Below are 14,636 nucleotides of genomic sequence, written 5' to 3'. Positions count from 1 at the left end.
AAGCTTCAAATTTGACCATATTTCTAGATCCTTTTTTACTTCTGTCCAGCATTTCTCATAATTGTCTTTATATAAATTCACATTCTTAGATGTCATATTAATCCCCAATTATTTGACCTTCTTAACCACAGATAAGCCTGTTTCATTCTGGAATCTCTCCCTTTCTATTGCTGTTAAAATTTTGTCCAATACCTTAGTTTTTTGTTTGTTCAGTTTAAATCCTGCAACTTGACCAAACTCTTGAATCAATTCTAAAACTCTTTCCGTACTAGTGTCTGGCTCTTGTAAAGTTAGTACTAAGTCATCTGCGAAAGCCCTCAATTTGTACTGTTTAGCTCCGACCTGTACCCCCTTAACCAGCTGGTCTCTTCTGATCATGTTTAGCAAAACCTCCAGAACTGATATAAAAAGCAATGGGGAAATTGGGCACCCCTGTCGTGTTCCTTTTTCTATTTTAAATTCTTCCGTTACCACATTATTTACAATTAACTTGGCCTTCTGTTCAGAATATATTGCACCCATACCATTCTCAAATCCTTGGCCTACCCCCATCCCATGTAGATTCTTCTTCATAAAACTCCAAGAAATATTGTCAAAGGCTTTCTCTGCATCCACAAATATCAATACTGCTTTAGTGTTTATGTTCACTTCTAACAATTCCAAAATGTCTATTATATTCCTCACATTGTCTGACAAATGTCTTCCTGGGAGAAAGCCTGCTTGGTCCTTGTGAATCTCTTCCATCAATACTTTCTTCCACCTGAAGGCAGTCCTGTATCAGGAAGCTTTTCAATGTTTGACATTTTATTGCAGATAGGCAGGGTATAATAATAATAATAATAATAATAATAATAATAATAATAATAATAATACAACATTCACTTTTCTATCTGTTTTTAAACTAAATTACATTTCTTCTGTGTTTTGAACTATCCCATGAGGAGAAGACCGCGGTGGGGCGTTAGTAGTCGTAATAACGATGATAAAATATAAATAATCATCATCTCCGGATATGAAGACCAAATCTGGCACGATGGTACCTGAGGTCAAGGAGCAAGGATGCAACTAAGATGCCATTTTGAATCAAGATGGCAGGCTGAACCTTTCAAAACTGATTTTTAACCAACTTGTGCATGGTGGGTCCTGAGATCAAGCAACGGTTGTTGTTTTTTACTATGTTTGGACACAATTGGACACCATTTTGTTTTTTACTATGTTTGGACACAATTGGACACCATTTTGAATCAATCATTCTATGATTCTAAGATGGCAGCCTGCACCTTTCAAAACTGTGCTGGTTTTAACCGCCTGTTTCAAAACGGAACTGTTGCTTTTTTTAGTTTCCTAGAACCCCCCAAGGACCATTGGGTACAAAGATGCTATTATTGGATGTAAATCATAAGCGAGGAGCCTGTGACATTCAATCTCTCTTGGACTCATCAGCTCCTGGCAGCATAGCCAATGGTCAGGTATGCCAAGAATTGCAGTCGACCCTTTGGAGAGATATAGGGCCACAATCTGCTCCTTCCTCCATCAAATGCCGCCTGTGGGGAGCAGAAAAAGTAAGAGAAGTGGTGCAAGGCCCCCACATTGGCACAGCTGAGACCCAAATTTTGGTGCCTTCTCTCCTTGAGCTTTCCTACCCTAGCTGGTCAGGACAACTTTGAACTATGAACTTGAACCCTGGATAGATTTTTATTTCCTCCTCCCTCCCAATCCATTTTTCTTTTGTGTCGTGTCTTTCCAGATTGTGACTCTGAGGGCAGGGACTTTTTGTGATTAGTAATCAGCTCTGGGGGTCTTTTTTTAGCCACCCAATGAGAATTTGGAAAGGATATGGTTGCTGACAGCTACTAGACAGCTACGATGATGATGTTTTCCATCCATTGTTGCCCCTGAATGCCCGTTGATGGAAACCACAGGAAGAGAGAGCGCTGGTGATTATCTGTTCCTTACCAAGATGTCAACCAAACGCAAAGCTCTCCCGTGCACTTCAGACTTTTTATTATCCGAATTTGTTACCGAAGTCTGGGTGACTCTCACACAAACATCCCCCCTCAGAAGAGAAACCTACAGCCTCATTTGCACCCCTGTCACCTCAACTTATAGCCCGCCAGGTGGGTCCTGAGATCAAGCAGAAGTTGTTGTTTTTTACTATGTTTGGACACAATTGGGTACCATTTTGAATCAAGATGGCAAGCTGCACCTTTCAAAACTGTGCTGGTGTTAACCACCTATTTCAAAACTGAACTCTTGGTGGTTTTTTTTTTTAGTTTCCTAGAACACCATTATGATATATGAAACTGCTAAAGATGAGGCAAAATGAAAATCAGCTAGGGGGGACTTGGGGAAGCTCACCTAACAATGTTTAGAAAAAATAAGGATAAGACAAGAATTTGTTTGCATTGTTAGTATTTCTGTTTGTATTGTTTATTTGTGTTATAAAATGAATTAAAAAAATGGGGGGGACTTGAAAACAGGAAACAAAGTTTAAAAAACAGAATGGAAACACGTGACATCATAACTACCTTGGCTGAGGTCCACAAACTACCTCATAAAATGTAATTATAGAATCATAGAATCATAGAGTTGGAAGAGACCACAAGGGCCATCGAGTCCAACACCCTGCCAAGCAGGAAACACCATCAGAGCACTCCTGACATATGGTTGTCAAGCCTCTGCTTAAAGACCTCCAAAGTAGGAGACTCCACCACACTCCTTGGCAGCAAATTCCACTGTCGAACAGCTCTTACTGTCAGGAAGTTCTTCCTAATGTTTAGGTGGAATCTTCTTTCTTGTAGTTTGGATCCATTGCTCCGTGTCCGCTTCTCTGGAGCAGCAGAAAACAACCTTTCTCCCTCCTCTATGTAATTGGGAACATGGTTTTCATTCCTCAGCTCACGCTCAGACTTTCCCCGTATTCTGGGCGCTGGTACGATTTCTCTCCCACATGGGTCCTTCGGTGCCTCTTGAGGTGAACGTTCTGACTGAACCTTTTCCCACAGTCCATGCAGTCGTACGGTTTCTCCCCGGTGTGGATCCTTTGGTGGCGGTTGCGGTCCGAGCTGCAACTGAATCTTTTCCCGCAGTCCAAGCACTCATAAGGCCTCTCCCCGGTGTGGATTCTCTGATGAATGACGAGGTCCGAGCTATAGAGGAAGCATTTCCCACAGGCCAGGCACTTGTAGAGTTTTTCCTGCGTGTGGATCCTCTGGTGGCGGTTGCGGTCGGAGCCTCGGCTGAATCTCTTGCCACAGTCGGGACATTCGTAGGGCCGCTCGCCGGTGTGGATTCCGTGGTGGATGACGAGGTCGGAGCTGTAAAGGAAGGATTTCCCGCAAATCAAACATTTGTTCTGTGGTTTTCCTCCTACACGGGCTCTTTGGTTGACAAGGAGGCCTGGACTTTGGCCGAAGCTTTTCCCACGAAATGTGTTTTGCCTCTTGCCAGTGCAGACTTCCTTCTGGTCCATAGTTTCGCTGAAGTCCTTGCCATCACCCTCGCAGGAACCAGACTCGTGTGCTCCTTCTGCTTCGTGGCCTTGACTTCGCCATTCATGACTCTCAGGGGCATTTTCTTGTTCACTACACGAGGAAAAGGTCTCCTCCTCTGCTCTCCCTCCGGAAAACCCCTCACCATCTTCAGGTGTGTATCTCTCTCCCTCAGGTATGCCCACCCACCTTTTACCTGCTGAATAAATGAGAAAAAGAAGGTTATTTCGCTTACTTTTCTTTATTTGATTTCTTCGCCCTAACGTCCCTCCGTGGACTACAGAAATTTAAAATTCAGAACCAAATTATCGAAGGTTATTCACCAAAGCCAGACTAAACGTCTTTCCTTCTGCAGTGTTGGATGGCAGGTTGAGAGGAGTTCCCTACCAGGACAGACTTTGCTCGTGTGCCCAAGACATCAATTCCATAAAACATATTTTGCTGCACTGTGCGAAATACGAGCAAGCCAGGGCTGAACTGATATTACCCTTGCTAGTGCCTTTCCCGGGAAAATCAGAGGCTCACTATGTCAGGTTCCTATTGGAAGGCTGGACAAACACTAGAACATTAGCAGTGGCGAAGTTTTTATCGGTGGTTGCAAGAACCAACGATCCCTGTTTTTAAGTCTGAACAAAATGCTTGTTTAATCTGGAGGTAGGCTGTCTGAATTGTGCATTGCTTTGTAACAATTTGTTGGGTCTCTGGACCGTAATAAAGAAATAATAAATAAAAAAAATTCAATGCTGAAAGCAGTTCAAGACAATTTACAGTCACAGTGATCGGCTGTGACCTGAAAAACGTGTCTCTCAGATCATAGAGTCGTAAGGGACCCAAGGGTCATCTAGTCCAACCCCCTGCAATGGAGGAATCTCAGCTAAAGCATCCATGACAGGTAGCCATCTAACTCCTTTCCTGCAACTTGAAGCCATTGGTTCGAGTCCTACCTTCCAGTGCAGGACGAAACAAGCTTGCTCCATCCTCCATGTGACGGCCCTTCAGATCTTTGAAGATGGCTCTCCTATCTCATCTCAGTCTCCTCTTTTGCAGGCTACTCAGCCCCTTCAACCGTTCCTCACAAAGCTTAGCTTCTAGACCCTTGATCATCCTAGTTGCCCTCCTTTACACACGCGAAGCCAAAGTGGTTGTGTCTTCAGCATGTGATGGGAACAATACAATGAAGGTGCATGATCCAGGGGCACGACTCTAAATCTGGCCCTGCTTACCTGCCAGTTGGGCCTCACTTGCATCTTCCTGCTTGGCCTCAACGTATAGGGGCCTCTGTTCAACATCGGACAGCACCCGGCCTTTCTCAGAGACATCTGCAGCAGCCTCCTCAATACCCACCTGCAACATCAGGAAGGAACCCCGTCAGGACAGAGCAACAGGGCAAGGAGGGAGAGGCCTGGGCAAAAACCCAGAGCCTCCCTCAAACCCCATGCTGAAGCCATCACCCAGCCATACCCTCCAACGTTCCTTAGATGAAAAGAGGGGCTTTTCTCTCTCCCCACTCAAATGACCCTCCTCAACCTCAACCCCCATTTTTGTTCCCCAACCCATCCCAGCAGAGCATTTTCACCACAACCACAACAATGGGACACAGCACAAACGCCCTCCTGAGACAAAACCCTTAATCCCAGCTTTATTTTATTTTTTGGTTGATCAACGAAAAGAGAAGCACACACCACTGAATATATTTTAGAAAGGGGCAAGATTAGATGCGGACACACAAATCGCTTTTTTCAAATACAGCGGAACCTCGGTTTCCGAATGTAATCCGTTCCTGAAGACTGTTAGACTTCCGAAACGTTCGACAGCCAAGGCACAAATGGGCGGTCGGTAAAATCCCTTGAAAAAATGGAGAACTGTGACTCGGAAGCCGTTCGACTTCCGAGGCGTGTTCAAAAAGAAAAACAATTGCTTCCGAGTTTTCGGCGTTCGGGTTCCAAATCGGTCAGCATCCGATACGCTCGAAAACCGAGGTTCCACTGTACAAAAATCAAGATTCCTTGTGCTCTGCTCCACTCCCCCTTTCTTCTTTCCCAGCTACACATCTCTTTCTTTCTTCTTCTCCTCTGCCTGCCCCTCAGACCTGGCGTGTCAAACAGGGCCTCAGTGGTGGTGGCCTCTCCTCCTCACCCGCTATCCAGCAGCCACTAGCAGCTGCCCAAGGGAGGAAGCTGGTAGCAGCAGCCGTGGAGAGGCCACGGAGAGGAAACAGGATGCTCTCTCGCAGCTGCCATCGCTTGGAACAAGTGCCGGCTCATACTATTCCCCGATCTCAGCCCTGGCAGCGGAATTAGGGACACTCCGGGGTCAAATCAGAAGCTGGGATGGCTTTCATAATTCCAGAACTGTCATTGGAGAAAAGGGATTCTTGGGGAGTATGCCTAGAAGAGCACAGCAATCACAGAGTTGGAAGGGATCCCGAGGGTCATCTAGTCCAACCCCTTGCAACGCAGGAATCCTTTGCCCCAAAACGGGACTTGAACCCGCAACCCTGAGATTAAGTGTTTCACTGAGTGAGCTAGGGGCATGGAATCGGACTTCCACTCCTTAAGCAGCATGAAACGGACAGGTTTCGCTCTCTTGGTTAACGACCCAGGGAGTGGCAGGATCAGACCCACGGGAGCCCCCCGGCAACACAGCCCCAAGGCGCATGTGAGCGGCGCAGCGCCACCGCCTCACCGGCTGCTCCTGCCCCTCAGCTTCCCGTTGCGCCTGGAGGCATTCCTCGGCCAGGGCCACTGCCTGGGAGCAGCTCTCGGGCCTGGCCTCCCTGACGCAGCCCTGGACCTCGGGCGGCAGGATAGCCAGGAACTGCTCCAGAATCAGTAGCTCCAGGATCTGCTCCTTGGTGTGCCGGTCCACTTTTAACCACCCACGGCAGAGCTCCTGGAGGCGGCCATAGGCCTCTCTCGGCCCCTCGGCCTCCTGGTAGCAGAAGCGGCGGAAGTGCTGCCGCTGCTTCTCCTGGGCGGTGGTGTCCCCGCGCAAGATGGCCGCCTTCACTTTCCCATAATCCTCTCTGTCGCTGGCCTCCAGGCTGCCAAAGGCCCGCTCGGCCCCTCCTCGGAGGGCTGGCAGGAGCCTGGCCGCCCACTCTCCCTTGGGCCACTGGCAGGCCTCGGCCACCCGCTCAAAGGAGGCCAGAAAGCCCTTGGCATCGTCCCATGGGGCCGCCTCGCTGTGCAGATATGGGGCACCCGATCCGGGCAGAGGAGACTCCGTTGTCTTCAGGAACTCCTGCCACTGGGCCTCCCAGAGAAGACCTTTGCTGGGTTCCTCCTTGACCTTCGGCTGCGCAACTGTCCGACACAGAGACTCCCCGATACTTGTGGCCGGGACGAGCTGGGGGGCTTTTCCTGCCCTCTGTGATCTCTCGGCTGCCGATTCTTGCTCCTCCATTTTCATCCCTTCCTGATCTCCACAGGGATGATTTCCGAGGATAAAAATGCTCAGAGGGGAACTAGGACGGGAGAGGAGGAGATATTGGCGGTCCCAAAACCGGCGTGAGGAGCGTCTCCCTAGAAGGAAAGACGGGAAACATGGGTGTTAAATCAAGAGCTATAATTTTGAGGCTACCGCACAGTACTGAGGCTGATTCCGCAAGAGAAGTGTCCCGCTTTTTAAATAAAGTATAAGCAGATCCCTTCCCAGTTCAGACCAAACGAATGAGTCTGATCCTCTTTTCAAAGCTGTCTTGTGTTGGGGACGATCATTGGAAAGTTAGCCTTCGTGAAGACTTGACGCTTTCATCCCCCAAAAAGTTTTTGATTTGGGTTTCCATTGAAATGAGGCTGTATTTCAATATTTCAATGTTGTATTTTAATCTTGTTTTTAAGTTGTATTTCAGTCAATTTGATTTTATATCGGGTGTTAGCTGCCCTGAGCCCGGTCTTGGCTGGGGAGGGCGGGGTATAAATTATTATTATTATCATCTCCTGTGGAGGGGAGTTCCAGAGGTTAACAATACGCTGCTATGCGCTTTGGTCTCCGATGCTCTGCAGAAGCCCCCCACACACATCACCCAGGATTTGCAGGAGGCTCAAGCAGGCAGGCCCCCCTCGATTTAGGAGGGTCCCTGCCCCATGCCGTCCCCCTGCCCTACCGCCCCTCCCCAGTACCCCATAGAAAAGTGCTGCCCACGTACCCTTTGACCCAGCTTGCTCAAAGAGTTTGCTTCTTCTGGAACGGGGAAATCAGCAGCAGAGAGACCCCTGGCTGCTACCCAGAGGAGGCAGAGCGATTGCAAAAGAAAGTCTTTTTTTCTCCTCCAGCAATGCCCTGCCTCTCAGCCTCCATGCCCCAGTCTAGCACACTGTCCTCCTGTCTTCTCCTCTCCTTCTTTCCTCCTCCTTTTATGCCAGCTGCAAAAGAAATTCAAAACCAAGGCCCACCCCCTAACCAGGGAGGAAAAACCCTTCCTGGCTTTCACAAGCCCGCCTCCCTCGTGCAACTCTAGCCATTGCAGCTCTGTGGGTTTAACTCTTCAGCTGCACAGATCCTTGCAGAATCGCACCGTTGGAAGGGGCCCGAGGGTCATCTAGTCCAACCCCCTGCAATGCGGGTGTTAAGTTGTGGGCGAACATAGCAGATGACACAGTGATTTCCCCAGAGAAGCTCTTTATTGAAGCTGGACAGAACTGAAGAGCAAACAGCTCAGCCGGCCTGCTTTTATAGGCAGCCGGCTATCAACATTGTAGCAACAACAACCCAGGGTTTCCCGCCTAAAATAACTGACGTGGACCTGAGTGAAAACTATCTACACTATCCCCCTGCTGGCCCAGGGTGAGAACTTTAGTACATAACACCCCTCCCCACCGAGATAAGGCGTTAGTTACAATCGTAATGGTTTCCTTATATACAGCACTACACGTAATGGTTCAATTAGGCACAAAAGCATATTGGTTACATTTCCCATACTTAGACCAACAGTGATACGTGTCCAACAACATAGTCCTTTAAATAAGTTGGGCGCTTAGAAACTCTGCCAGACCGCCGGGGACTGGTAGCCAAGTCCGGGGGGGGGCACACAATTCTTGCTGAGGCTGTGGTGCAACCCTAGGTGGCGTTGAAACCAAATCCCCTGGATTCACTGCTGTGGGTGGAGCCTCCGCAAGTGGGGTGGTCTGAGTCTGTGGTAAGTGTGGCAGACCCTCTGAAGAGGCTTGGTTCAGCTCCACGCTGGCAGTTTGCGAGGGAGGTGTAGGTGGAGCCTCACCATCTGAAAGTGTCTCTTCTGGAGCCACAAGCGCAGTTGGGGGCACCACGATAGTGTCCAAGTCCCCAACCCTGCGCCTAAGCTGGTCTATGTGCCAGCGCCACAAGCGTCCATCTTCGAGTGCCACCTGGTACGAGCGAGGTCCAGTGACTCCCACTACTGTGGCTGGCACCCAAGGAATGTCCCCCACATAGTTCCGGGCAAAGACCTGGTTTCCTGGAACAAATGACCGTGGCGCGTTGGCACAGCCTGGGGGTTCGGCCATGGCAAAGTCCGGGTGCAGCCAGTCGAGCGGTGACCTGAGGCGGCGGCCCATAAGCAGTTCAGCAGGACTCCGCCCTGTGGCCGCACGAGGGGTGATGTGTTGCACGAACAAGTATTCAGCGACCCGCTCGTGCCAGTCTCCCCGGTCCAGGCGTGCCAGTGCCTCTTTTGCCGAGCGCACCATTCTCTCCGCTTGCCCGTTGCTGGATGGATAAAAGGGTGCCGTTAGGGCATGGCGGATGCCCAGTCCCAAAAGATACCGCTCAAAAGTGCCTGACGTGAACTGTGGTCCGTTGTCGGAGACAAGGACATCAGGACACCCATGCGTCGCAAACAGGCCTCGCAGCACCCGGATGACGGCCTCGGTAGTGGTGGAGGGCATCAGTGCCACCTCCAGCCATTTGGAATAGGCGTCCACCACCAGCATAAAGATCCAGCCGTGAAAGGGGCCAGCCAGATCGATGTGCACCCTCGACCAGGGTGTCTTTAGTGTCTCCCAGGTGTGTCCCTTAGCTGCCGGTGGTGCAGGCCTCGATTCTTGGCACGCTTGACAGGCGGACACCCAGGCAGTGATGGCATCGTCCATGTTAGGCAACCAGACGTAACACCGAGCCAATGCCTTCATTTTGACAATTCCCGGGTGGCCAATGTGCAGAGCCTCCAGGACGCGTTGACGGAGTCTTTGGGGAATTACGACGCGGTCTCCCCACAGCAGACAGCCGCGATGAGCCGAGAGTTCATATTGTCTGGTTGCGAAGGGCTGGAACTCCAATGCGAAAGGCCCTTGTGGCCACCCCCTCCACACCCAGTTGAGCACACGGCTGATGGTGCGATCCTGGGCAGATGCGGAGGCCACAGTGGCAGCCGATACAGGCGCTGCCGAAAGATCCTCAATCAGGAGGAGCGATGAAGCTGGAGCCGGGTCTTCCACAAATGCTGGAAGAGGGCAACGGCTGAGGGCGTCGGCATGGCCCATCGATTTCCCCGGGCGATGGATGAGCCGGTAGTGGTAGGCAGCCAGGAAAACAGTCCATCGTAGCATGCGCGGTGAGAGGACCGGTGGAGTTGGACGATCACCGGCGAGGAGGCCCAGGAGTGGCTTGTGGTCAGTGATGAGGTCAAAAGTCCTGCCATAGAGGTATTCATGGAACCTCTTCACTCCAGCCACAAGTGCCAATGCCTCCTTGTCGAGCTGGCTGTAATTCCGTTCCGTCGGAGATAGTGTCCTGGAAAAGTAGGCGAGCGGTGCTTCTCTTCCATCTGGAAAACGGTGACTAAGGACAGCACCGATGCCAAAAGGTGAGGCGTCGCAGGCAAGGACCAGCGGCCTGGATTCACTGTACTGTACCAGCACACTGTCTGAAGAAAGGAGAGCCTTGACCACGTTGAAGGCCGCCGTCTCCCGATGACCCCAGGACCAAGGCATCTTTGTGCTGAGGAGTCGGTGAAGAGGCTCAGCCACCGTGGCTTTGTGGGGCAGGAACATGTTATAACAGTTCAGTAGCCCCAGGAACGCCTGCAACTCCGTCTTGTTCTTTGGGATGGGGGCCTGCTGGATAGCGCAGATCTTGGATGTGGTCAGGTGAAGGCCGGAGGCGTTGATAAGATAACCCAGGAACTCTACCTGTGGACGGCGATCTGGCACTTCTCCCTCTTTACCTTGAGCCCGGCCTCTTGGAACCTGGTCAGTACGGCACGGAGGCGCTCAAACAGCTGCTGGTGTGAGTCTGCGGACACCAAGACGTCATCAAAATATGGTACCACGCCCGGAAACCCTTGCAGGAGACGCTCCATAAGGCTTTGGAAGATGCCAGGAGCCACACTCACCCCGAACTGCAACCGGCGGCAACAGAATGCCCCTCGGTGGGTGACGATCGTCTGGGCTTCAGCAGTGGCATCATCGACAGGCAGTTGTTGATAGGCTTGGGCAAGGTCCAGCTTAGCGAAGACCTTACCCTCACCCAGGGAATGCAGCAGGTGTTGGACAACAGGAACTGGATAAGCGTGCTGCTGAAGTGCCTTGTTGATCGTGCACTTGTAATCAGCGCAGATTCTCACCGACCCGTCTGGCTTGACAGGCGTGACGATGAGGGTTTCCCACTTGGCGTGGTCAACCGGCTCCAAAACTCCTTGGGCGATCAGCTTGTCCAGTTGTTCATCCACCTTAGCCTTGAGAGCAAAGGGAACCCGGCGTGGCTTTAGCTTGATGGGGGCGACTTGTGGATCAAGGCTAAAGGAGATGGGCGTACCTGTATATTGCCCCAAAGTGCCATCAAAAACCTCGGCAAAGTCTTTGACCAGACCCTGAGTCTCTGCGTTAGAGATGCAGTTGATGCCGGTGACTTCCAGGCCGAGGGCATCAAACCAGTCTAGCCCTAGGAGGCTTGGCCGCTGACCTTCTACCACCACCAGTCAGAGCAGGCCCGAAAAATCCTTGACGGCGATCCGGAACCGGCCAACGCCTACCACGGGAATGTCGTTTCCCTGGTAGTCTCTCAGGTGTACGCGGTGAGAGTCGAGTTGCCTTTTGGACACTGTGGGTACCAGTCTTTTGATGGTGCTCCAAGATACGATGGACAGGGCAGACCCGGTGTCGATCTCCATGTCGCATGGAGCTCCTTCAATGAGCACCGTGACGTTCAGCTTGCGTCGCGTAGGCGAGTCGGTTTGGCCAATTGTGGTTCCAGACGGGCAGTGGCAGTTGGTGAGAGCGAAACAGCTTTCCTTGGCGGACTGGAGTGAAGACTTGGACTTGCGAGTCGGTGAAGGGGGGGTGTCAGACGGAGCCGATCGGCAGACCTTAGCGATGTGGCCCCTTCTGGAACACTTCCTACAGGTGGCGTCTCTGAATCGACACTTGGCACGGGAATGGTTGCCTCCGCAGCCGGCACATTCTGGTTGGCTCTTGGACTTATGTTGGAACTTCCTGCGCTCCCGCTTTGTCTGGTGCACGTCATCGTCTTCACTGGAGGATGCCTCATCACTGCTGGCCTCTTCATGATGCACTGGAACTGGCTTCCTAGCAAGACGTGGGCTGCTGGACTTGCGGATCTCCTGGGCAAGCTTCTGAGGCCACAGCCTCCTCAATGGCTTTCTGTAGCGTGAGGTCTGGCTTGGCGAGGAGACGCCGTTGCAGATGGATGTTCCGGACCCCGCAGACGATTCGATCCATCAGGGCATCGTCTAAGTCTCAGAACTCGCAGTGCATTGCAGCCTGTTGCAGGGCGGTGGTGTAGTTGATTGACTCCCCCTCTGCCTGGTTCCGGCAGTAGAACGCATGGCGGGCAGCAATCTTGGACGGCTTTGGTGCGTAGTGGTTGCGGAGCTTCTCTTGGATCGTGTCCCATGGTATTGCCTGGACTGCTGCAGGCGCAACCAATGCTCGGGCCGTCTCAAACACCTCAGGCCCACAGACGCTGAGGAATAGGCCCCGCTTCCATTCCTCTGATACTTGCGTCAGCTCGTTGACTTGGAGGTAGCAGTTAAACCGAGTGAGGTAGGAGTCCCATGATTCAGAGGCTGGCGCAAACGGCGGTAGAGGCACAAGTGAAGCCATGATTCCGATGCCGGCGTGAAGGGCGATGGATGGACACCGTGCTCTAGCCAGAACAGTCAGCTCTGAATTGGTTCTGTTCAGTGATTTCGCTCAGTGATTCAGCTCAGTGATTCAGCTCTGCTCAGAGGTGGCTGCATCTGGCTGTGCTCTGATGTCCATCAATCCCATCCTTCGTCGCCAGTGTTAAGTTGTGGGCGAACATAGCAGATGACACAGTGATTTCTCCAGAGAAGCTCTTTATTGAAGCTGGACAGAACTGAAGAGCAAACAGCTCAGCCGGCCTGCTTTTATAGGCAGCCGGCTATCAACATTGTAGCAACAACAACCCAGGGTTTCCCGCCTAAAATAACTGACGTGGACCTGAGTGAAAACTATCTACACTATCCCCCTGCTGGCCCAGGGTGAGAACTTTAGTACATAACAGCGGGAATTTTTCACCCGACATGGGGCTGGAACCCACGTCCCTGAGATTCAGAGTCTCATGCTCTGCCATCTGAGCTATGTTAGGTGCAGCCTTATTAGAAACGGTGCATCATCATCATTATTATTATTATTATTATTATTATTATTATTCTTATTCTGGTCCGAATATAAGCTGCACTTTCCCCCCCAAATTCTGACCGTGAAAAGTTAAAGTGTGGCTTAAATCTGTGACCTTACAAAAACTGCCTTTTACGATATTGCTGTTGAAACAGTCATAACGGTGAAAGGGAACAAAAAAAAGTTTTATTGCCAATTTGTGAGCTTGAGACTTTATTTGCTATTTACGGGTGTGAGTGCCTGCAGAATTGTAGCAGCTGAATAGTAATTTGCGATTTTAGCGATTGTACGGTAACTTTTGTGGGCTTGCAAGATCAAAGGCTTAAATTGGCTCGGAGTTACAATTGTACCAGCGGCAGCAATTTTCAGCCTGTAACCCAATTTTAAGGGAGTGGCTTATATTTGGGTATTATCTTTTTCTCTCCCCCCCCCCCGAATTTTAAAGGTGCGGCTTATTTGTGGGTGCGGCTTATATTCCGGCCAATACAGCATTCTTCTTCTTAACATTTGCATCCTCACCTTTCCTCTCTTATAAAGATTTTAAGGTCTTAGATATGTAATAAATGTTCATAAATGTACCAAGCAAACACGTACATACAGTGGTACCTAGGGTTACATACGCTTCAGGTTACAGATGCTTCAGGTTACAGACTACGCTAACCCAGAAATATTACCTCGGGTTAAGAACTTTGCTTCAGGATGAGAACAGAAATCATGCTTCGGTGGCACGGCAGCAGCAGGAGGCTCCATTAGCTAAAGTTGTACGTCAGGTTAAGAACAGTTTCAGGTTAAGAACGGACCTCCGGTACGAATTAAGTTCTTAACCCGAGGTACCACTGTATATAAGCCACATGCCTGAAACCCCACAGAAAAAAAGTCCTGAACAAATTTACCTCAAATATTTCTCTGCAAGGTCAAAGTGGGAAACCTCCCCATTGTCTCTTTCCTCACAAATCCTGTCTTAAGGGTATGTCTGTGTTTGAATAGGGTGTGAGCCTGTGACCTGGCGCAGGAACTAAGTATTTATCATTACAAAAGACTGGCCAGGCTCCAGGCTCTCATTAAACAGGTAACCTGCCAGACAGGAAATAAACAATGCACTAAGATTTCTGTTGTAGACCGCCTTTTCTGTGATGTGGTATGATGTATCGGATGCCCCTCGGTGGGTGACTATCGTCTGGGCTTCAGCAGTGGCATCATCGATGGGCAGTTGTTGATAGTTGTTGGAGCCGGAGAAAGTCCTACCTGATCTTTGAGGGGTCAGTTCCACAGACATTTGTTGTTCTAGCTCTTAGTATCCCGGGAGAGAAATCAGATGCAGCTGGTGCTGAAAAGACCCTCCTTGGGGGAGCATTGTGCATTTGGGGTGGGGCTGAGGAACACAGGGAAGGTGTCCTGCAAAATGTATAGGGCAGCACAGCCCAAGGGGCCCCCTCCGGAAGCTGCCGGACTGCAGCTCCCATCCTCTCTGACCCCTGGTCATGCTGGATGGGTCAGTGGGGAGTTGGAGTCCAGCATTATCCAGAGGACACCCCATTTGATGCCCCTGATAGACAGAGTCCAG

The 14,636-nt window shown here is 50.6% G+C and overlaps 2 protein-coding genes and 1 long non-coding RNA gene across 3 annotated transcripts in view; 1 reads left to right on the top strand and 2 right to left on the bottom strand.

Annotated features, from left to right (window-relative positions):
- Positions 1–4,972, top strand: part of LOC309527449 — a 67,711-nt gene extending 62,739 nt beyond the window's left edge. Inside the window, exon 2 of the long non-coding RNA XR_014217228.1 lies at positions 4,366–4,972. This is a non-coding gene — a long non-coding RNA (uncharacterized lncRNA). The remainder of the gene's footprint in view (positions 1–4,365) is intronic.
- On the bottom strand, positions 2,884–4,846 carry LOC309527423 (uncharacterized protein). Its single transcript, XM_082214278.1, has 2 exons — positions 4,715–4,846; positions 2,884–3,690 (listed from the first exon to the last, which is right to left on the bottom strand). The coding sequence occupies exons 1-2, from the start codon at positions 4,842–4,844 to the stop codon at positions 2,894–2,896; spliced, it is 927 nt and encodes a 308-aa protein (XP_082070404.1). The 5' UTR covers positions 4,845–4,846; the 3' UTR covers positions 2,884–2,893.
- A 1,072-nt stretch (positions 4,973–6,044) lies between the features above and the next one.
- Positions 6,045–8,053, bottom strand: LOC309526214 (uncharacterized protein; the record flags this gene model as incomplete). Its single annotated transcript, XM_082212128.1, has 2 exons — positions 7,642–8,053; positions 6,045–7,015 (listed from the first exon to the last, which is right to left on the bottom strand). The coding sequence occupies exon 2, from the start codon at positions 6,900–6,902 to the stop codon at positions 6,045–6,047; it is 858 nt and encodes a 285-aa protein (XP_082068254.1). The 5' UTR covers positions 6,903–7,015; positions 7,642–8,053.
- Between the last annotated feature and the right edge of the window lie 6,583 nt (positions 8,054–14,636).

This window comes from Podarcis vaucheri, assembly GCF_965113315.1.
Source record: "Podarcis vaucheri genome assembly, chromosome: 2".
Lineage (NCBI taxonomy): Eukaryota > Metazoa > Chordata > Lepidosauria > Squamata > Lacertidae > Podarcis > Podarcis vaucheri.
The sequence above is the reverse complement of the archived record's forward strand: the minus strand, read 5'-3'. Positions and strand labels throughout refer to the sequence as shown.